Below are 22,399 nucleotides of genomic sequence, written 5' to 3'. Positions count from 1 at the left end.
CAGCAAGGACCACAGTGAGAGATAGACCCCAGTTGCAGGCCTGGCTGCTCCACATCCCTCTTCCCTCCTGCACCTCGTTAGGATAAAGCTTCCAACACCTCCCTGCCTGGACACCTTTCCCGCCCTTTCACCTGTTCTGTGGCTTCCTCGGAGCCTAGGTGACCCATCCGAGGTATCTGAGCATAGTGGGGTGGGGAGGGAAGGCAAGTAGTGGGTTTTTAGCCAGAACAGAAGCCCACCATCCCTGTGTTCCAACTGGGGTAGAGGGGGCCCAGGGACAGTTAGTGACAGACATCTGAGGACCAGCTCACCGCCCTAACCTCGACAGGGTCCTGCTCTGCTGGGGGGGTCTCTGGTGGGTAAGCCGGAGACCCAGCTACTTCACCATCCTCTACGTGGCTCTTCATCTCACTCAACTGCTGCCTGACCTGAAACGGAGGGGTGTGTTTGTGCAAAATACCCAGCCAGACACATGCCCACCTTGCACACACACACACAGCCCCTTTGGGAGCATTGCAGATGCTCTCAACAGCCAAAGCCCCTGCAGGGGACCTGGTCTGGTAACTGTGCCCTGTGTTGCAGTCCCCAGGCAGGTTTAATGGGGCAGCGGACCAAGGCCTTGACCTGTGCCAAGCCTAGGCCCAAGGGCCTGGGCTGGCCTAACTCGTGTTCTGCTCCAAGCCCAGCCAGCACAGAAAACCTCCCAAGGAGCGCGGTGACCCCTGCCGGACACAAGGCACACAGAGCTAAGGAACCCAAAAGGGAGTGAGAGGCAGCCACCAGGCTCAGCATGGACAGCACTGCCTAGGTCCTGGGTTCTCTCCAGAAGTTGTCCACCGGTCAGAGCCCTTTTGGGGGTCTAGAAAAGATTATGAAATGACACTCTTGTCTAATAAGGTCCCTGCACCCCTAAGCTCCACTGCTGGGGGCAGGTGACACATCTGGTGGTCCCCAAGACCCCAGACCATTTGAGCCTCAAATCTGAAGAGGCAGCAGCAGCATCCATGAAGTTCAGGTAAAAGTTCCAGTCTGGGGATCTGGGTGGGCCCTTGGCATGAGCTTCCCAGGGGATATAGGTGGTCTAAGGCCCCAAGTCTGTGGGGCTTATTCCCTCGCTTCCTTCCCTCCCTCCCAACAATCCCTAAAGGTGAAAACCAAACTGCCCAGCCAATGATGAAGACTCAGAGGCGTCTTCTCCACACATGCCCCCAGCCTGGGCAGCACCCCAGAGCCTGTCATCTAGACCTTGCTTTAGGGAGTGGCTCTTGTGCTCAGGTGGTGACTCAGTCTGGCTGGCACCCACTCTCTGGTGCAATAGTCCCAAGTAAGGCCCCCAGGGAGTCAGGAGTGTGTGCACCATGTAGGGATTGCTCAAGGCTCAGTGGATGCTACTATGGGAATGGCAGCCCATGCATGAGACCTTTAGTCCCCTCACAGAAAACCAGACACATCCATTTGCATTCAAAATCTCCCAATTTCTAAATGTTAACTAGTTCAAATTTTTTTAAAAGACCATGCAGATTAAACAGAACACATCTGTGGCCTTACAGGCTGCTGCTTGCAGTCCCATCCCTGGAGCTGGTATTGAGATGGGTGGTTCTCTACTTCTGTAAGGCTGGACTAACCCTGCCAAGGAGTGGGGACGGGACTGCAATTAGACACCAACAACTGAAAACTGGGAGGACCAGAGGCCAACTTCACAGCAGGGAGTTCCGCAAGTCTGCTTCTACTGTGAGGCATGAGGGAGGCCTCCCTCCCAGCCTGTAGGTTGGATGGAACCCGTCTCAGCCACTGCTATGATGAGAAAACGCCCAAGCCCCACAGAGGGCAACGCCCGTGCAAACAGCCATGGAGCAGAGAGCAGCCAAGCCCAGAAAAGGCCCAGGTGTCAGACTACCCTGAACTCCCTGCACTGTGGCCTGGGACCAGTTTGCACCGAGAGAGATGAAAGGTGGGGCACGTTGGTCCCGGCAGCGATAGGCCCACTTGGAGTTTTGAGCAAATGTATAGGGAGCCCCATCAGCACAGCCCAATCAAAGCCTGGCCCCGTCAACCCGCGTTCCCTCTGACAGGATGTAAAAGCATGCCTGGAATGAATCTCATACACACACCCCCCCATGTCACACATGCTGTCCCACACCATGTTCACTCACCAGGGCAAGCTCATTGCTCTGCTTCTGGGCTTCACTCTTGGCTGTATCCAGCTGAGACTGAGATTCTAATAAAAGCTGCCTCAACTTGAGGAGAAAACAGACCCAGGCGATGGGGGAAAAGGATAAAGAAAAGAAAACCAGTACCTAAACAGACAATCTAATAACACATCCCCGTAGCCCAAACCCAGTAGCCCAAAGCCTTAAGTACATGACAGAGCAGAGCAAGTGCAGTGGGCACCCAGGCCTCCAGCAGCTCCTGTTGCTTTTTTGAAGACTCAGGAAGGCTGGCTGGCATTCACTTACACACTGTCTGGGGTCTTTGCATTGTTTATGGATTGTCCCACAAAATAAGGTCAAAAGTTTGAGATTAAACCAGAATCAGGGGTGCTTTCTGCTTCTGAAGTCAGAAAACAGTATCAGATTTAAGTCCATTTCCCCCAGAAATGGTATCACCAAGCCAGGTAGACAATTCTCTTGCTGCACAGCTGACTTGGCTTCACCCCTGCCCTGTCGGCTGGCCCAAGACTAGAGTAAAGCCTGAGAACTAGGACTTCGAGCTCGTCTTAATGAGAGCTGCTGAAGAGAGGCAATTCTGGGCAGGCTGAGACCCCAAGGGAGACTCACCCCTGCCACCTCCTTGGCGTAGCTCTGGCACTCAGCACTAGCGGCTGCCATGTGCTTCTCCAGCTCAGCCTCCAGATGTGAGGTGTGCTCCCTCACCTGGAAACACACATCCACATGCACACATTAGAGGCCTCAAGTTAGCCAGCAGGGAACAGGGTGATGGGGTGACAAGTGTGGCCCTGGGATAAGGAGTAAGAGGAGTCCTCCAAGGCCCACTGGCTATGGAGCCAACCAAGGCCAGGAAGAAAGGAGTCCATGGCAACAGAACCCTTTCTGAAAATAGTACTTGAACTCCAGCACTCCTGGGTCTGTGTTCTTAGACCTCGGCAGTCAGAGAAAGGAGAGCTTTCAGATTTACTTGCTAGGTAGATTCCAGGGGCACCTTCTTCAAGGCCAGAGCTGACAATGTGTCTGCAGAGGGCAGTGGAGCCACCTTGCACACTTCCCATGACTCAGGTGGCCTCTGTAGAAGCCACCGTTTACCAGGGCTGGGTATTCTGCACATATCCACATTGTCCACTCAGGTTGTGATGGCTCTCATTATGGAAAAGCAGGATTGACAAGATCCCCAGCCACTCTTAAGACATGTGGTCCACAAGGGAAAATAACTAACATAGCCTTAGTAACAACATGGCTCTGTAATAAGGAAAGCAGCCCTCTGAGCAGATTCCCCATACGTACCTGATCTGAACTTTCAAGTTCTCCTTTTAGTTTCTCTACAATCTCCTCAAGATGTTTTACTGTGACTCGTGACTACAAAGCAAGGGGAAGGCTCTTTGTCAAATACAAGCCCCATCTCTCAAGAAGCCCAGTGATGCCCACCCACTCTGAGTGTGACCCAACAGCCTCTTCCTAGAGGCGAGTAGGGGACGGGGGTGGGGGGTTTCCTTGATATTGAGGACTTAGCTGTCATTCTGCAATCACCATATAAATGTGGCATCACCAAAAACCTGAAAACATGACTCTTGTCTCCCAAATAATCTCATCAGCTTTCCCCTTGGATTTTTACAAAATTCTGACCCAGCTGTCTTTCTTAGTAAGTTATGTTTGAATTCCTAGGGAAGGTGGACCTCCTGGAGCAATATTCTTGTCACTGGACCCTAGAGAAGGTCAGAAAGCCTGTGTTGTACCTTTTGGAGCTCATCCTCTGTGGTGCTGACTTTGGCCTTCCACACCTGCTCCTCCTGCTCCACACTCTTCTGCAGGTCTCTGAGCATGCCCTCCTTGGTGGGGGGCGTGGGAGGGGGATGACACTGAGGCAGGGCTCTTTCCGTGGAGGTCCCACCCCACATAAACACACAACTGAGTCATCCTGTCCCTTCGGTCTCTCCATGGTGACCACCTGACTGCCAGTGTGACCCTGCTCTGATTTTGTCAGGTAGTATCACATGGGGAGCAAGGTGGTCCACAGTCCTGGAGTGGGGCCCTCTGGCCAGTGTGTGAACAGAGACTGCAGGCCACACAGTGGAATGAGGCCTATGACCCAAATGAGGCCACAGGAACTCTTATCTCTGTTGAGTTTGCCACCAGTGCCAACCAAAGTGAGCCAGGACGAGGAACACAGGATGAGATAAGTCAGGGTGGGAGAGGTGGATCTAGCATTACTCCTGGGGTCACAGAGGCTACAACTTCAAGGCAGCTGTCAGCCAGATGCTCACGTCTTCCCTTCCCTTCCCATACTGTTGTGTCATATGACCAAGTCTCTCCAATCCCGAGAGCAGCCTCAAACCTTCATCTCAGCCCTCTCCACAGCTTAGAAGCAATGAAGACTGAGCACCTTCCTCATCCTTTTTACCATTCAGCCAATGACATGGGGCCCAGACAGGGGTCGTGACGTGCCCAAAGTCCTACAGAGCCTGTAAAGCCAGGGTTTCTTGAAGGGCCAGTGGGCTTTTCCACACCACCATCAGCCTCCTGCCCTGCAGGCCCAGAAGCCCCCTGGCAGGACAGAGGCCCCAGCCCTCCTGCCTTACTGTCTCAGCCAGAATGGTGCGGTACTGGTCACACTCAGTCTGCAGGGTGCTCTGGATCTCCTCAGCCTCCCTCAGCTTGGAGGCCAGGTCCTAAGGGCAGAGGGCAGAACAGGGTCTGCTTAGCCAAGCACAAAAGTATCTTTGGCAGCTTGATGAAACCAAACAGGGGACGGGAGAGCAAGTGGCAGCCCCTCCAGGGTGTTTACACCCTGCTTACCGAGGAGGGCTCTGTGTTCGCTGGCAGCTGCTTCAGCAGTTCCAGGCTTTTTTCTCTGAGATCCTGGAGCCACTCAGTGTAATTCTGCAACAAAAATGTGCAAAGGGGCTCAGTAACATTCCTGATGAGCAGTGGGGTCCCAGGGAGTGCCCCCCGCCCCCCAACTACCTGGTGGACTGTATCGGAGAGCGCTGGGAACAGAGCAAGCAGGGCCTCCTTGGTCTGCGCCTCTGTCAGCCTGAGCTGCTTTTCTGATTCCTCCTGTACAGGGAGGGGAGGGAGGGCAGTGTTCAGATGTGGACTTACAGAGCAACCCAAGGGATGTTTTAGAGATGCTAGGGTCTCCATCCCAGGAAGGGTACGGAGAAGGATCAAAGGAGATGGGGGATGGCTTTGTGGGGTTGATTAAGGGGTGTGTGTTTAACCTCAGTGGCCATTTGTTGCTTCCCCAGCCTGTGTCAGGTCAATTTTAAACAGACTCAGTTCTAATAAAGGGGGACAGCAGGCTGGCCCATGTGACAGGTATGAGTTAATCCAACACCTTCCAGCAGATACTCAGGCTAAATCAGTTCTCAATTTCCAAGCTACCCGTGTATGTGTGTGGGTTGGTGTCTCCCCACTATGCAGAAGAGGTGTCCAAGCTACTGTGGAAGCCAAGAAGGAAGCAAGGAAGAGGCGTGTCTCCCAGTAGCCACTAAAGTTAGGAGCTACTGCTGGCCAGGTGTGGTGGGACACCTCACAACCTTGGAGGAAGGAAGAATCAGTACTCCCACTTTGCAGAGCAGGAATCAACTTGATGGGTATAAGGCCTTGGTCAGAGTTATGCTGTGGCCATGCCATGCTGGGCCGCTGCCCATCTTTGTCCTCCTTATAGCTCCCACTCACAGCATAAGGACCAAAGGAGTTGCAAAGCAAAGCCTAGGACAGCAGCATCCCCTGAAGACAGATAACGCCCCCTCTCTCCACATCCTGGGGAGGTGACTCAGGAGATTTCTGGCTAACAGAAAGTCTCTAATAACCTGTCCCCAGCAGGTTGAACCTATTGCCAGCTGTGCCACAATCCCACGGGTAGCATTAGGAACTCTGACTGGATTAGAGCTGTCGATTGGTGTGCTGGTCTATGCGCAGGGAGGACATCTGATAAATGGACACCCAGCCTGACCACAGCACCACATGGTCGGGACTCAAGTCTTAGAAGCAATCCCTTCTTGACTCACCCAGTGATCCACAGACCATGCCTATGGCCTGCCATACACCCCCAACCACTGTTCAGGCCCCCAGTTGTGGGAATCTGAAGTCAGCTCCTGTCTCAATCTGGCTGTGTGACCATGAGCAAGTCAGGTGACATCTCTGGTCATATTCTCCATTTGCCACAGAAAAGCCAGACAGGCTCCCAGATCATCTCTGGGGAGTCTAAGTACACCTGCCACAATGGAACCGGAGGCCAGCCTTCACCTCCCACCTTATCTCAGGGCCCAATTTTATACAACCTTCAGGCCTCCTGGGAGGCTTATGAAATCTGCAAATCTCCTGATAACAGGAAAGACATTTGTTCTACATCAGTGAGGCTGGGAGGGGAGAGCTGGCCACCTGGGGCCCTACATTAGAGATGGAAATGTGTAGCAAGAAGCAGTGGGCAAGGACTCCACTTGCTACTGTTGTTGCAGGCCATGCCTCCAACCACAGCCTCAGCAGTGGCTCCCAGCCCAGGACTCCAGAAGTGATGTGAGGGCCCCAGACACTGAGATGCCTACATTCTGTCCAATCTGGAGCATAGGACCAATGTGGACTTCAGGGCCTGAGTGCTGCTAAAGATGTCCTTCACCTCTGTGACTTTTGTAAAGAGCAATCATAGAACCTACTGGACCATGGTTTCAGAGACCCTGAGAAAGCATTAGGATCAGACAAAATTATCAGGGTTTTGAAGACAGCTCAATGTTGAGCTCATTCACAGGCAGTGCAGCCAGGAGGGCTCATAGGCCCCATTGGCCTCTGTCTCTGCCCCCTGATGGCAAAGGGTCCAGGTGAGAAAGAGCAATCAAGGGTACATTGCCCCCTATCATCTTAGGGATTGATCAAGGGAGGGAGGAAGGAGGAAGATGGAGAAGCTGGGGCACTCTCTGTGCCAGCCTCTAGGAGGGATCCTGGTGTGGATTTCTGAGACACTCCAGGGCCAAGGCTGCACTGCACACAGTTTATGAGTTTTGTGTTTTGCTAAACTACATGAAGTGCTGCTGATCGAGTCTCTTCACTAGTAGGCAAGACTAAGGATGGGACTCTGACCTTGGCGTGGGTCAGGGAGCGCAGCTTTTCCTCAGAGGCTCTCTCGGCTGAGGCCAGTGCCTCCATCGCCTTCCAATTCTTCTCTCGGAGGTCCTGGGGGAAGGACATGGAAAAAGTTAGCAGCCAGATGGGGCAGCAGCTGACATATCCCCCAGGAGCTGCCTCAGTGGGTTTCAGCAGGGCAGAGCCTCCATGACCCCACTCTGGGTCCCACAGGGGGCCTGCAAAGGGACAAAGTGCCCTTTCTCTTCAGCCACATCCACTGGGCCTCTTAGGCCACACTAATACAATGCCAGAGTGCTGGAGCCCACTCTGGTGGGGTGGTTGTGGCATAAAGGCATGAGTAGTCTGAGCATCTTTTCAGGGAGACTCTACTCTGGAGAAGGGAGGGTCAGCCTGGCTCCTAAGAAAGAAGAGGCCCTTGTCACCAAACAGTAAGCACTAGCTCCTTGGCTGGCTCTGGCCAAGCCAGGAGCCACAGGGAGGCATAGGTGGAACGTCCTCTGGGGAGAGCAGACATGGCCACCTGAAAGCCCAGGCTCTGTGAGGGGAGATATAGGTAGGCAGACTCGTTAGGAAGATACAGCCAAGGCTCCTTTGCACCCCTACGCCTCCCACAGAGGGGAGAGGCTTCCACACTCCCTTTTCCTGGTGCTAGCCTCCCCACTACAAGGTGACTGACAGTATGACCCCAGCAAGGCCAATTGGCACATTCTGTCCCTATAATGAGGGCTCCATAGAGGGACACGTGAGCCAAGGTGATCTAAGGGGAGTCTGTCCTGTGACTCTGGATGGACCTTCAGGGGCAAAGAGACCCCCCAAGCTCCCACAGACAGGCTTTCAGCAGTGTGTAGCACAACAGCATGTAAAGTTGCAGCTAGGCCCCTTCCAGACTAGTCTGAGGCCAGCCTTACCACGCCACCCCACCCTGTGCAAACGCATGCCTTTGACATGAACGATGTTCTCAGCCCCTTCACCTCTGTGTACATATGTGCCCAATACTCACATTGTTCTTCACTTTCTGCTGCTCGACTGCCTCCTTGAGCTCCATTGCCTCCTTTTCCAGACACCACACCTGGGACTCAAGCTCCTTAATGCTGAAGGGAGATAGTGGGGTCACTGCTGGGCTCTGAGGGCACACAGTCCCCACAGACCTGTCTCGGGACTAGCCAGGAGCACCTCCCACTCCCCTGACCGCCTCGCAGGGCACAAGTTTTGGGGAAGACCAAGCAGCTACCCACTCCCTTCATTCATCCTGAGTGTCCAGGGACCAGGGCACTGACCCCAGAGGCCACCAGAGTCCCACTTGGTGACAATGGCCATTGAGACTGGAGAGGTCAGAGGCCAGGGCAGGGAGGGACACAGACAGTAGTTTTTGGGAAGTTTTTTCCTCTAGTGAACCAAGCCCACTGTCTGGTTACATGGCTCTTGACCAACCTGGTCCTGCTCTGCCCCCACAGAACTTGTCAACTGGCCCTTCTCAGAGGACACCTGAGCTACAGACTCATGCGGCACTGTCACCTGCTCACCCACACCCTGATCACCGCTGTTCTCAGCAGCTCACTGGGTACAGCAGGGCCATCCCTTGGCCAAAAACTAACTGCTGAGACTCAAAGGCTCCTCCCTCAGTCTGTGCCCGGCTCTGAGAAAGCAGCCCCAAGATAACCCCCAAAGATGTCAGTCCCATTTTTTCACGCTTTCCTCCAGATTCAATGACCCAGGTGGGCTTCACTCAATCTCTTCACCCAGAAAGTGAAAGGCTGACACTACAACTGTACTAGCTGTTCGGAGGAACAGGCTTCAGATGAACACCTGGATATGTCACCTTCTTCACTAAGATTTAGGACCAGCAAGGCCCCAGGGACATGTGTAATCTAAAGTCCAGGATGATCATGCTGACCTGAGGCAGCACAACCAGAGCCACTTGGAAAGTGGGAAGAAAGCCTCACCAAGGACACTCCTGCCAGAGGAGGGCTGCCACTACCACCAGATGGGGACATACATATTTGTATTTCTTATTATGGACCATGATCAAAAACTTTTTGATAGCCACCATTCTAATGTATGTTAGGAGTAAACATAATTTCAGCCATGGGCAGAGCATGCTTGTTGTCCCGACCACCCTACCTGGGCATGGATACCCGCTGTACACCAACTCACATTTTTATTCTAAATACAGTTTGCATCTGGCCTTGAAGATAGTTGTTAAGTTCCTGGATGTTGGTTTCAGGCCCACAGAACCCTGACCCCACCCTCAAAATTCCTAGGGGACCCTTCAGAGCTATTCCCTCCAGCCCCTGCATTAGGCAACAGCTTACCTCCAGCAAACTACTCCAGGAGGGTCCCTGAAAGAACAAAGTCCTGCAGAAGAACACTCAGGAGGCCAGTGGCAAGGATATGTTGATAACTACCCCCTCGATGACCGCTGAGTTCTAGAGTCTAGGGCTCAATAACTCATCACCACCCTAGAACAGAATGGCCTGGCCTAAACAAAACTTTCAGATAAATCATCTGAGAAGGAAATAAAAAAACCCAATTTCTGCCAAATACATCTGCACAACGCAGAAAACTGGAATGAACCCTATTTGTACCATGACTAAAGTACCCTAAGAATTCACTGTGTGGCTGGAATCTGACCTTAAAATACAAGAGAGCAAAAACCTAAACAAATACAACCTCTCTACCCCAATAAATACCATAAGAAACAAAATTTCCCCAATCTTTCCTGAAAAACATACATTGGGAAAAGAAGATGAAGAGGGTTTAGTTCTGGGTTCCACAAGGCACTTTGGGCCCCCTGGATGGGCTTCCATCTCCAGCCCCCAAACCCTGGAGCCTGTGGCCAGGGAACATGGGCCGTGGACTGTGGATGCACAGGAGAGATGACTCACTGGCAGCAGCAGCCAGAACAAGGGACACCTTCCACGATTCACCCCCACACGGCTGCTCTGTGGACTTCTGGTCCTGGCAGCCATGATCCACACCTCTCAAGCCCATAGGCATCCACTAAGGGACACGTATCCCAGATGTGACAGTTCCATGGACTCTGGCCCCAACTTGAGCTGCCCCACCCAGATGTCAGCTGTGGCCTTAACAACTGCAAACCGTCCCTCAGCACCGCCTAGTGCTGGGCCCCCAACATGGAGGAAAAACAAAGTCTTCCAGCAGTGACTTCACCTCGCAGACAACTCTTCCACTTGGTGAGCTCTGAACTGTACTGATGTCCCAAATCTGTGCAAAAAGCCTGGGCCATCTCCCAGGTTCTCCATTCAGGGTGTGGAACTATTTTTCCTATTTGATTTATGACTTCAGTCTCTCAAGTCCCTCACCTGTAGCTAGAGCGAGAACTCCCAACCAGCTAGTCCCTCCCTCCCCATTGAGAGATGGAGAGATGGCAGGAGGTGTCCCTGCTGAGGCACTGGCCACTCTCCACACAAATTAGTCTTGCTCCTCAAGAGAAGGTAAGGAGCTATTTGCAAGGCTGCCTTCTTTCCCAACCAGGCTATCCCCTGTCCTCAAAGTCACTGGAGGGATGGAGAAAAGGCAGAGGCCTCTGAAAGGGGCTCTTGCGAGGGAAGCCATGTGCCCCACAGAAAGCCCTGGCTCCCAGGGTCCTGGGCCACCTGGTGCTGAGGCTGCAGCCCCCTGCCTCCACTTACCGTGCCTGCTGCTGGTCAGCCTCCACTTGGCTGGCCTGAAAGAGACAGAAAGCTCCTAGTTACCATGAGACTCACCTCATTTAGCTACTAGTCGAGGTAGAGGGGATTTGCTCTCATCCCGCTACACAAGGGGTTGGGACTTGATGGCATTCTCCCTCCCCTCCTATTAGCCCTGGAGAGGAGGTTATCAGCTGACCTGGGCATCCTGGGCTTCCCGGGCCTGGCCTGCCTCCAGTAGGGCCTCAATGGACCGGATTCTCTCTGTGAGCTGTGAGTTCTCTGCCCTGGATTCCTTGAGCTGTCCATGTAGACCACTCAGCTCCTCGCACTTGCTCTTCACCTCTGCCTCGGAGGACTGTAACTTGCTGTGCAGCTCTGTGCCAGAAGGGGATCAAAGTGATTCAGGGGCAGTGAACGCCTGGGATGGATAATACACCTGCCCCTTAACACATGAGCACCAAGGACTCCCTCCCCTGCCTCCTCTGTGTGACTGGGGGTTAAGACTTACTTCTGACCAGTGGGATGTCTTACTAGTGACTGGATAAAGTCACACCCTGGCTTTGTTCTTGAGGATACATTAGGGTAGAATAAATGCCCTCAGATCATTCATGGGAAAAATGAGAAAAATCTAAAATGGATTTCAGTCATAATTTCTGAAAATCTGTTCTCTAGGAAACTGACTCATATTAGCTGAGACCAAGGACAGGGGTCTTCTGGGTGTGTCCTCCCTCGATGACTTCAGATAAATCCCATGGGTCTAAATGTCATTCACATGCCTATGACTCTGCAAAGTCCCAAAGCTCTGATCTCACCCCCAGACATACTCAGCTGCCTGACACTCCCCAATGAAACTCTCCTTAGGCTTAGGCAACTCGAATTCAGCACTCTGACCTTCCCATCATGGCCGCCCTGCTTTCCTGTGGCCCACTTCCCACCCACATTTGAGGCGCATGGATTCTACATCCACTGTTCCCAAGTCCATCTCTTCCGCACCAGGACCTCTGTGGCTGAGTCCAGCTCTATTGCTTTTTGGCCTGAATAACTGCAAGAGCCTCATCCCTGGTCCCCTGCTGCCCCTCCAGTCCATTCTCCACCCAGCATCAAGCATCGGAAGTGCAAATGGGATTATGCCATCCCCCTTCCTCAAACTCTCTGAGCACTCCCATCACTGAGCACAGCACCCAAACTCTTCACAGGGAGGGTCACCCATCTGGCCCCACAGTGGCCACTTGCCTTCTTGCTTCAGTCACTCACTGACCTATTTCTTGTACAGTCCAAGTTCAAGTTCATTACCATTTGCAGAGGTCCTGTGCTGACCATTCTGCTCCTTCCTTCCCATCATCCAGACCTCAGCTTAAATATCCCTACCACCCCCAACCACCTGCCCCATCTAAAGCCACATTTTGCCCATTAGAGAGGTCAGCAACCCAAGCCCACAGGCCACCCATTTTTGTAAATAAAGCTTTATAGAAACACAGCTAGGCCTGTCTGTTTACCTACTGTCTGGGGTTGCTTCTGCACTACCGCAGCAAAGCTGAGCAGTTGTCAGACACCATCTGACTCACAGAGCCATAAACATTTACTACCTGGCTCTTCACAGAAACAGCTTGCCAGTCCTGCTCTAGGCCCTGCTGTCTGTTTGAAGTCTGTAGAGCACGAGGCTGTCTGACCCTGTCGACATGTGTCTTATCTACCTATGCCTCTCTCTCCTGCTAGAACGCTGCCCTGATGCCCACTGCTTCACTCCTGACCATGTCCCAGTGCCCACAGCAGTGCTCAGCCCTGGCTGTCACTCATGCCGAGCAAATGACCATCAGGATGTCACTGACATTGTATGTCTTCTTTCTGTAGAGGCCCTTGGTGCCCCAACTTCATCATCCTCTGACTGTGAAGCAGACAAGTGAGCACAAGAGAACCATAGGCCCACTTTCCAAACCTGACCTCTTAAGCCAATGAGCCAAGAAAGCCAGAAAGGTCCAGAAGAAGTCAGCAAGAAAGCAAGCAATGATCTCAGGAGTACTTCGGTTCATCCACCATGACTCCAGCTGGGGCTCCACAGCAAACATACAAGGCCAGAGATGGCAGCACCTTCGGCCACCACCCAGCCCTCAAAGGTTCTTTCCCCCTATCTTCCCCACATCCTGCCCTCAGAAGCTTCTCCCCATCACCTAGCCCTCACAAATTTCACCCCAATTCAGCTCTCCCATAGAGATGAGCTTCACCCCTGTGGCTCCAGTTTGTCCCCTGACAAGGCCCAATCCCTGCTTCACAGACTAACAGAAGTGGCCCTGGTACAGACCCCCCTGCCCCTCCTGGGGCCTCTAAGCCAAGCCTCTGCCCTCACCAGCCAGCTGCTGCTGCTGCTCCTGGGCCTTCTCAGCATCTGCCCGAAGGCTGGCATGGCTGGTCTGCGAGCGGCACAGCTCCCGGCTGACCTCATCAAGGCGCTTCTGCAGGGCTTCCTCACTCTCCTTGTGAGACACCTGGAGGGAAGGCACAGAAAAGGGCCATGAGAATACAGAGGGGAAGCCAGACCGTCAGCTAGCTCTGAGGACACACGGGACACCCTGCCATCCACCCTGATGACTTTTATAAAACCTGCCTGGATTTCTGAAGTCAGCTCATCCATTGAAAAAAGCCAGGAGGCCATGCCCATCCCAGCCCTGAAGTGCTGGCTCAGGGGCCTCAGGTTAAGAACAGTCATAAAAAGGAAAAAAAGACTTCCGGCCAAGACGGAGGCCTAGACAGACACGCCGGGTATCCCTCCACAACTAAGAAGGAATACAACTACCTCAAAACTAGAGACAACCAGAAGTTCCAGAAAACCAAGATGCATGGAAGTCCTGCAAACAAAAATATAAAGAAGAAATACTCATCCAGACAGGTAGGAGGGGCGGAGCCGGGGCAGAAAGGATGTGGTGTGGTGGCAGCGACAGCACAGCATTGGCAGCATCAGGTCAGCGGAAAGCGCAGTCACACATTTTAAAAAGTGGGGAGGGACACCTGGGGAGCGGTCCCAGCTCCTGACCAGACTGCGCAGTTCACGGTCCCGGTGCCAGGGAAAATCAAGCCTCATTGCTTCTGACTGTGCAAATAAATCAATGGGGGTGGGGGCGGAGGAAGAAACTGCTGGTCTCCGCTTGCTTACAGGGCCCCCATGGTCCTAGAATGTCCGCGGACCCACCCACTCTGGGAACAATGGCCAGGGCAACAGCTAGAGAGGTGCCAGTTCCATACAAAAGTGGGAGAAGTGCCTGGAAAAGGGACAAGTGCTGAGCAAGCATCATTGTTCTCTCTCAGACCCCTCCCCCACATGCTGCACCACAACCTGATGAAACAGGTCACCCTGTACTACAAATCCCTAAGGTTCTGCCCCTTACAACGTAACTGGAGCGACAGGTCTACTTAAGACACAGAGGCAAACAAACACAGGAGCCTGTCAAGATGAGGAGACATATAAATATGACCCAAAAGGGGGAACAGATCAAGGTTCCAGTGGGAGAACTAAGCAACAAAGAGATAGCCAACCTAACAAATGAGGAGATAGACAACCTAACAGACACAGAGTTCAAAACACTGGTGATAAAGTTGCTCACAGGCTTGACAGATATGCCTGAGTATGGCAAATGCATAAGGGAAGAAGCAAAGGCTATGCTAAGTGAAATGAAGGAAAATACATACAAAACCAATGGTGAAGGGAAGGAAACCGGAGTTCAAATCAATGATTTGGAACATAAGGAAGAAAAAACAGTCAATCACTACAAAATGAGGAAACAAGAATTGAAAAAAATGAAGAGGGATTTAGGAACCTCTGGAACAACTTTAAATGTGCCAACATTCGAATAAAAGGGGTGCCAGAAGGAGAAGAGGAAGAGCAAGAAATTGAAAGCTTACGTGAAAAAATAATGAAGGAAAACTTCCCAAATTTGGTGAAGGAAATAGACATACAAGTCCAGGAAGCACAGAGTCCCAAACAAGCTAGACCCAGAAAGGACCACACCAAGACACATCATCATTAAAATGACAAAGGTGAAAGATAAAGAGAGAATCTTAAAAGCAGCTAGAGAAAAGCAGAGAGTTACCTACAAAGGGGTGTCTATAAGACTCTCAGCTGAATCTCAAAAGAAACTTTGCAGGCAAGAAGGGACTGGCAAGAAGTATTCCATGTAATGAAAAGGACCTACAACCAAGATTACTCTACCCAGCAAAGCTCTCATTTGGAATGGAAGGGCAAATGAAGTGCTTCCCAGACAAGGTAAAGCTAAAAGAGTTCATTATCACCAAGCCATTATTGTATGAAATGTTAAAGGGACTTATTTAAGAAGATCAAAACTATGAACACTAAAATGACAACAAACTCACAACTATCAACAACTGAATCTAAAAAGTAAAAGCAAAGTCCAACTAAGCAAACCAGAATAAAACAGAATCAGAGGGACAGGGATCATTTGGAGGGTTATCAGCTGGGAAGGGGAAGGGGGAGAAATGGGGACATGGTGCAGGGATTAGGAAGTATAATTGGTTGGTATAAAATAGACAGGGGGAAGTTAAGAATAATATAGGATCCCCACTCTTATTAGGGATTTCTGGACCCATATCCAGCTCGAAGCAGCTAGAGGAGTGCAAGACCTTCGCCCATTGTCCTTTATAAGATTATAAAGGGTCTTAAGTCTGAGAGGGAGGGATTGTTATTTTTTATTGTTAAAATTATTAATTAATCATTTATTTATTTAAAAAAAAGAACAAGAATATACAAAAGGGTGAAGCGGGAGAGCTTGTATGTATGACCCATGGGCATGCACTTGCGGGGGGGATTGCTTGGGGAGGGGGGGTGCTGGTGGAGGGGAGCAAAGGGGAAAAAGTTGGAACTATTGTAACAATATAATCAATAAAATATACTTTAAAAAAAAGAATAATATAGGAAAGGGTGAAGCCACAGAACTTATTTGCACAACCCATGGACATGAACTAAAGGGGGTGGGATTGCTGGGGAAAGGGGTTACTGGGCAGAGGGGAGCAAAGGGATAAAATTGGGACTACTGTAACAACATAATAAAATACTTAAAAAAAAAAAGACAATAGTTTTCATTCTAGTATGGCACACAGAGATGCTTCCTACACCCTAAACCCCAAGTCAGTGGGCCCTTGTAAGGTTCACGTTTATTGAGCCCTTTTTCTGTGCGAGGCACTGTTCTAGGCACTGTGTGTGTGTGTTACATGGTTAATCCTCAACCACCCCATGAAACAGGTACTACTGTCATGCCTATGTTACAGATGGGAAAACAGAGGCTCGGAAATCCTGCAGCAGATACCAGGGGCCTGTCAACATCATGTTCTGGTCCACCCCACCACCCATGGCCAGCCACTCCCAGAATGGGCTCCATGGTGTGGCTCCAGGCTGAGGACCTCAGAGGGCAGGAGATGCTCAGAATCTGGGGCTTATTGATGAGAGCCGGGCCCAGGCCTTGGTTCCAGGCTGGATAGCAATGACACAAGTATTGTCAACACCCTGGGTACCAGAAGCACCAGAACCACCCAAGGAACCTTTAAATCATAATCATGGCCATGCCCATCTCAGTGATTCTGATTTCATTAGTCTGGGTGGACCTGATTTACATGAAAATCAGTAAACGCGAAATTATCCACCTCAATTCCACCTAAACAATCTAAACTGTGTTTATTTGTCCATTTTCCTTTTTAGTCTCTTGTAGGTAGACACACAAGCATCGGTCTTACAAGTTTGTTTGTCATTCTTGTCCCTTCTACAAGACAGCTCCCATTGTCCTATGTGCTAAGGCCTAGTTTCAATGACTATGCAGAAAAAGGGCCTAAAGCCCTTCAGGATGGAAGGATTTCCTCATTATCCAGAAGAGTTAAAATGAAAAGCAGGCATGATATCAAGGCTCCCCACACCCTGTCACTCTACCCCGAAACAGGCCAGCTGGGGCATCCAGAAGTGATCAGGCCAACAGGCAGCTACATATTGCCCAGTGCGCTTTGGGGACAGGAGGACAATCTTCCTTCCTCTGGAGAAAGGGCACTCTCCTGGGAAAACAAGAGCTTCTAGGCCACGTCTAGAGGCTGAGAAAGAAGAACACTCACCCAGCCTTGAAGCCAGAGGCTGCTAACATTAGTTGGATGGCTATGGCCTGAGCTTTGGTACCAGAGATGGCAGTGAGTGTGGTAGAACAAACAGTGCTGGGGCAAGATCTGGGGTTGAAATCCTGCCTCTGTGTAAACTTGGGGTAGTTGCTTAACTTCCCTGAGCCTCCAATTTCCTTATGGGTAAATTCCAGAAAGTAACAGAACCTACTCATATGGTTACAATTAGAATTAGCTGAGTTAATGCTTGTAAAGTGCTTAGAACAACACTTAGCACACAGAGAGCACCCATTTGAAGCTAGCGAGTTATAACCATTATTCAGTAGGCCAAGGCTGAGCGTTCTGGTTCCAGTCCTGCCTGAGTCCCCAGCTGTCAGTCATGGCTGGGAACGACACGGCTCTGTGTGGCCAGGCAAGTCCTGGCCCATCCCTGCTACACAGACAGGCCCCGTGGGCAGGCTGAGCAGGGCACTGAGGCGGTCACCACACCAACTCACCTGCAGCTGCAGCACCTGCTTCTCGAAGGCAGCTGCTTTGGCCTCCAGAGCCTTCCGCTGCTGCTCCTCCTGCCGCGTCACCTCCGACTTCTCCACCAGCTCCTTGCTGACCTTGCTGAGCTCCTGCCGGAGCTTGGCTAGCTCTGTATTCTGCCTGCAAGACAGTCACCAGCCCCCAGCTGACAGACAGAAGAGGGCTCAAGTCAGCTGTTGCCAGCCTGAGCACTGCCCCTGGCTGACTGGGACTGTGATATGAGCCTTCCCTCTGGGGCACCTGCTCTTTACGAAGTAGTTACCCAAGTCTTGGAGCTATTATCAAAGCCCCTCTTACACTTTCAGCCAGGCGTGTGGACCAGAGAGAGCAAAGAGCAAAATGTAAACTAAAATATCCCAGGGGTACCTCTCCCAGGCATCTGGAAATTCAGATAGAGAAAACGCGAGACATTCTTTTCCTCATTGACAATCAGGGTCCAAATAAACCCTAGGATGTAGGCTGCCTTGCCTCGCCAAACCCCTACCCCCAAAAAACAGGGCCAGGGACAGCAGCCTGTTTTCATCCATGTGCCTTATTTCACTGGAGACTACCCCAAGCAGGAAGCTGAGACACTTCACAAAACAGAACCCTCAACACTGCACAGAAGGTGGGTCTCAAAACCAAGGAGAAGTTCAGGAGGGAGGGAAAGAGACTTGCTTGACAGGAAGAGGGGCAACTCAACTACCTTTTCTACTGTAATCAGCATGCTGGTCTCCTTCACCAGAGACCTCTTCAAGACAGGACTGATGGTCTAGCCAAGGAACAGCACCAGACAAGACGAAGGGGACAGACAAGACTGTCCACAACTCTGGGAGGCAGAAACCTGGCCAAGACCAGCTCTGTCTGGTGCTGGGAGTTAAGGGGGAGTCCCAACCTGGACTTGGATTTCCTCATCTGCACCAGGGGGGCACTATCCAAAGCCCTCTGTGGGGCTGTCAGCTCATGATTTACAGTACCAAGATTCACAATTGCAGAGCTCATGGTACAAGCTAGACTCCAGAACCTTAGGAGGAAAATGAGAGGCTGGGTGGGAGGCCCATCAGGGTGGATTTGCAGCCCTGGGAGGGTTCTGGGAAAACCCACTTCACAGTGGCAGTTTGCATAGACTGACAGAGTCAGCAGCTGCCAGGTCTCCATGCTTTGAAGCCTTCCCCAGGATGGAGGCCATAGCAAATATGTAACAGGGGAAGCCAGAGTGTTCCTCCATCCCTATGTCCACCTTCTGCTTGTGGCTGCTGAGAAGAAAACGCCACAAACTTCCAACCCAAAAAACAGGCCAGGATGGAGATGAAGATGTGTACACACGCACAGCCAGAGGGGACCTCCAGAGAGAAGGGACCAGCCTGGAAAAGGTGGCCTTCAGGTCTCACTCCATGCCACAAGGGCCACCGGCAAAACAGAGGTGTGGGCACTGATTTCTCTCCCTGGTCTAGACCCTGAGCCAACATTAGGCCCTTGACTTCCAGCTAAAGCACCCACTGATGGTGCCTGTACTCTCTGCATTAGTCAGTTCTCCTCTAGGCACAAGGAGATGTTCTGGGAGTAATGCAGATCCCCAGAAAAATCTCTTCAGGACACTTCAGACTAAGAGAAGGCAAAGAAATATGAATCAAAAGAAAATGCAGAGGGCTTTCATCCAGGCCAGACTGCTGAGACCATAAAGCTCAAACTAGAGAATCAGAAGAATGCCAACGTATCCTGAACGTGGTGAGGCTCCGTGTTGCCCTATGGGATGGGCGCACTTGCTGTGCACTTCCTAGCACTTCAGCTCCCAAGAGGCAACACTGAGATCAAGAATTCTGCTTAGCTGGCTGGGCCAGTGTGCTGAAAAACAATACTTATAACCAAGACATCAAAAGCAAATGTCTCTCCAGCATAGAAGACGTTGTCCTCAGTGCAAAATCAAGATGCTCAGGCCCACAGCAGGTCCCTACACCACATCAAACTCTGATCCTAGACAATCCACTTGGCCTTGTTACTCTGGGCCACTATCGGGAGTTTTTAAAAAGCCTCAAATCAGCATGTTGTGAAAAATAGACATGGAAAACATATCTGCTCATCCAGGAAAAGCAGATGTCAGCCGCAGCCAGAACTTGAGGGACACCTGATCACATGGGTATGGACATGCTAGAACTCACCTCTCCCTGCAGCCTGACCATGTGGGAGGATGCCAGCCATGCATTAGAAAGCTTAGCTGCTCAGAACCAGACAAGAGATGGAAGATCAGAACAAAGCACCAAATGGGGAGGTGCAGAAGTTTACAGCCAGCCCCTGATCCAGTAAGAAACTATAGTGTACCCACTGCAGCCTTGCAAGATGCTTGGAGACCCTCCCCAGCTCTGGAGTCCCCAGACTGTTCTGTTGCAGAGTCCGACTGGGAGCACTGAGCTTACTTGCTCTCCACCTGGCTTGTGGCTTGGTTCAAGGCATCTCTCAAGATGGAGTTCTCCTGCTGCAGGCGGGCCAGCTGTGTGTTGGGGCCATTCTCCAGTTGCTCCTGAAGAGTTCGGATCTGAAAATCAATGATGGGGTATCAGAGTGCCACTTGGCCTTACAGAGAGAGCTGACTTCCGAAGCAGGGTTAGTGAGATTATAGCCTGCAGACACAACCCCTAAGGGTTCTGCTTCTCCACATGAGGTGGGGAGGATCTCTAAGAACAAGGGGTCTGAAAACTGAGCAGCTCCAGCAACAGGAGCTTGGGGCTGAGAGTGAACTCCAGCCACACCCTCTTCACTCCTCTTCCTCACAGCTTTAGGCCTCCAGGCAGCAAAGTTCTTAGCCCAGAGTCCCAGACATGCTCCACACACTCTATCTCCTAGGACTGAGACAAAGGACACAGTCACAACCATGGCCTAAAACTAACCCAAAGGAGCCTCTGTCCTCCTGTGGCCCACCATGAGCAGAGAGAGCACAGGTTTGAGCAGACGAAGCCCAAGGCTCTTACTATGCAGGCCAACCTGGACAGGCCCTCCCCCAGCCCTATTTCAGGGCTGTGCAGTTTTTAGGCCTTTTGCTTTAGGCGATCCTCCCAACCTCAGGTGGAAAAGGCAGAGCCAGCATTGCTCTAGGGTCACATGAAGGCTGAGAACTTGCTGCATGGTGACCCAGGAGATGGGACACAGGGCTGCCCACTTGGGACTGGTCTATTTTCAAAAAGTGCTCATTAAAATGTATGTTACTTCTTACTGGTTAGTACCACTGAACACATACACACATTTGGTAGGCTGGCTGCCACTATCTGGCCAGATAAAACAGCCGATTCCTCCAAAAATGAAGCAGATTCTGCATACCCCACCCCACCTCCATCCCCAAGGGCATCCCTAACTGCCCTTTGGGAACCACTCCCACCCTCCCTGGCCCCCTGACCTTGTCTCCACAACCACTACTCACCTTGCCCTGCAGCTGTTGCACCTCCTTCATATGCTGCCGGTAGCTGGCCTGCATTCGAGCCTGCACAGCTGTGATCTCCTGCTCCCTGGCCACCAGCTGCTTTTTCACTTTTGCCTCCCCAGCTGCTGCCTTGGCCTTTTCTGCTGCTAGCTCCTGGAGAAAGCAAAGGGCAGAGGACTGGTTAGGCAGGGGCAGGAGCTTATCAGATGAGACCAAGATCATCAGAACCCAGAGCATCAGCTGGGACTGGGGCTGGGAGGAGCTTCAGAACAGAGCCACAAGACCCCTCTTTCTGAGTTCTCAGACAGATTCACACCAGTCACAGCAAACAGCAAGCAAGAGACAAAAGGTTGCCAGAAAACCCTGCTGGCCTGACTAGTTAAGAGTGGGATGTCAGGCCTTGGCCACAATGGATGTGGTGTAAACAGAAAGGAGCTAAGTAAACACAGCATGCTGTCCCTGGGCTCTCCAGGGACACTGGCTCAGTCCTGCTGAGATTACAACACTTCACTTGGATCAGTCCCTGACATCCAGGCCCCAGAACACCTACCTCTTCTCGACACCTTTGTTAGAATTGGCAAGGCTCCAAGTTTTATGGCTGGGGTGGGGACATGACTAGGGGGCAAGCCCCAAACCCGGAGAGCCTGGGTCTACATGGGCAGCCACTCAGTCCTCCACCCCAGACCAAGGAATATCTGCTCTGGGCAGTGTTGGATGCCACACTGAACACAGGACGCTGGGCCTGGAGACACGGGGGCTTAGGCAGGGGCAGAATACAGGGTAGGAAGGACAAGATGAGGAAGAAAAGCTGGCTGAGATCTGTGTCATTCCAGAAAGAATGGCAGTGGACGTAACCCTTGTGGAAGCAGGGAATCACAAAAGCAAGCAGATGTTCTCCATCCCACAGGCCTCCAGCCAGAATGGCAACTACTTGGTGTGAGTCCAGTTGGCCTGGGTGACTGGGATGCAAGTCTCCCAAGAGATTTAAGGCTCTGTCCCTTTTCCATCCTAGGTGGTAAATCAGAAAATTAGGAAATCCTCTCCCTCTCCAGGCTAGGGCTGCTAAGGAGACCCATCCCAAAGGGCCAGAGTGTCCCTCCTGTCTGAGATGGGAGTAAACTGGAGGCCAGGAGAGGAGCTGAAAACATCAGGGTTGCCACCGGGTGCCAGGGCTGCTCTGTGTGCCTGGCATTCCTTTGGGCCAGGGACCAGTTTTGAGGAAGACAATTTTTCTATGAATGGGGGTGGGGGAGTGCACAAGAGGCAGAGCTCAGGCAGTAATGAAAGTGAAGCTCCGTGCACTCACCTGCTGCTCACCTCCTGCTGTGTGGCTCAGTTCCTAACAGGCCACAGACTGGTGCTGGTCCATGGCCCAGAGGTTGAGGACCCCTGCTTTGGACCACCTGGGACCCATTGGTGCCACTTTTCAAAGACAATCCTTCTCCTGGCTCCACCCAGGTAGAGAG

General features: G+C 51.8%; 1 protein-coding gene across 3 annotated transcripts in view; it reads right to left on the bottom strand.

Annotated features, from left to right (window-relative positions):
• The window catches only part of RRBP1 (ribosome binding protein 1), a 90,024-nt gene that overhangs the window by 2,612 nt on the left and 65,013 nt on the right, over positions 1–22,399 (bottom strand). Inside the window, exons 5-20 of one of the 3 annotated variants that reach the window (XM_090286019.1) lie at positions 20,934–21,086; positions 19,936–20,054; positions 17,509–17,662; positions 13,254–13,392; positions 11,106–11,284; positions 10,910–10,944; positions 8,257–8,347; positions 7,251–7,343; positions 5,136–5,228; positions 4,968–5,051; positions 4,751–4,840; positions 3,908–4,000; positions 3,459–3,530; positions 2,778–2,873; positions 2,154–2,237; positions 312–428 (exon numbers count right to left, since the gene is read on the bottom strand). In XM_090286019.1, coding sequence (XP_090142145.1) covers positions 312–428; positions 2,154–2,237; positions 2,778–2,873; positions 3,459–3,530; positions 3,908–4,000; positions 4,751–4,840; positions 4,968–5,051; positions 5,136–5,228; positions 7,251–7,343; positions 8,257–8,347; positions 10,910–10,944; positions 11,106–11,284; positions 13,254–13,392; positions 17,509–17,662; positions 19,936–20,054; positions 20,934–21,086 — 1,692 coding nt within the window. The remainder of the gene's footprint in view (positions 1–311; positions 429–2,153; positions 2,238–2,777; positions 2,874–3,458; positions 3,531–3,907; positions 4,001–4,750; positions 4,841–4,967; positions 5,052–5,135; positions 5,229–7,250; positions 7,344–8,256; positions 8,348–10,909; positions 10,945–11,105; positions 11,285–13,253; positions 13,393–17,508; positions 17,663–19,935; positions 20,055–20,933; positions 21,087–22,399) is intronic. The other 2 variants (XM_090286020.1, XM_090286021.1) reach the window with 2 other exon arrangements.

This window comes from Furipterus horrens, unplaced genomic scaffold, assembly GCF_987537825.1.
Source record: "Furipterus horrens unplaced genomic scaffold, mFurHor1.1.pri manual_scaffold_8, whole genome shotgun sequence".
Lineage (NCBI taxonomy): Eukaryota > Metazoa > Chordata > Mammalia > Chiroptera > Furipteridae > Furipterus > Furipterus horrens.
The sequence above is the reverse complement of the archived record's forward strand: the minus strand, read 5'-3'. Positions and strand labels throughout refer to the sequence as shown.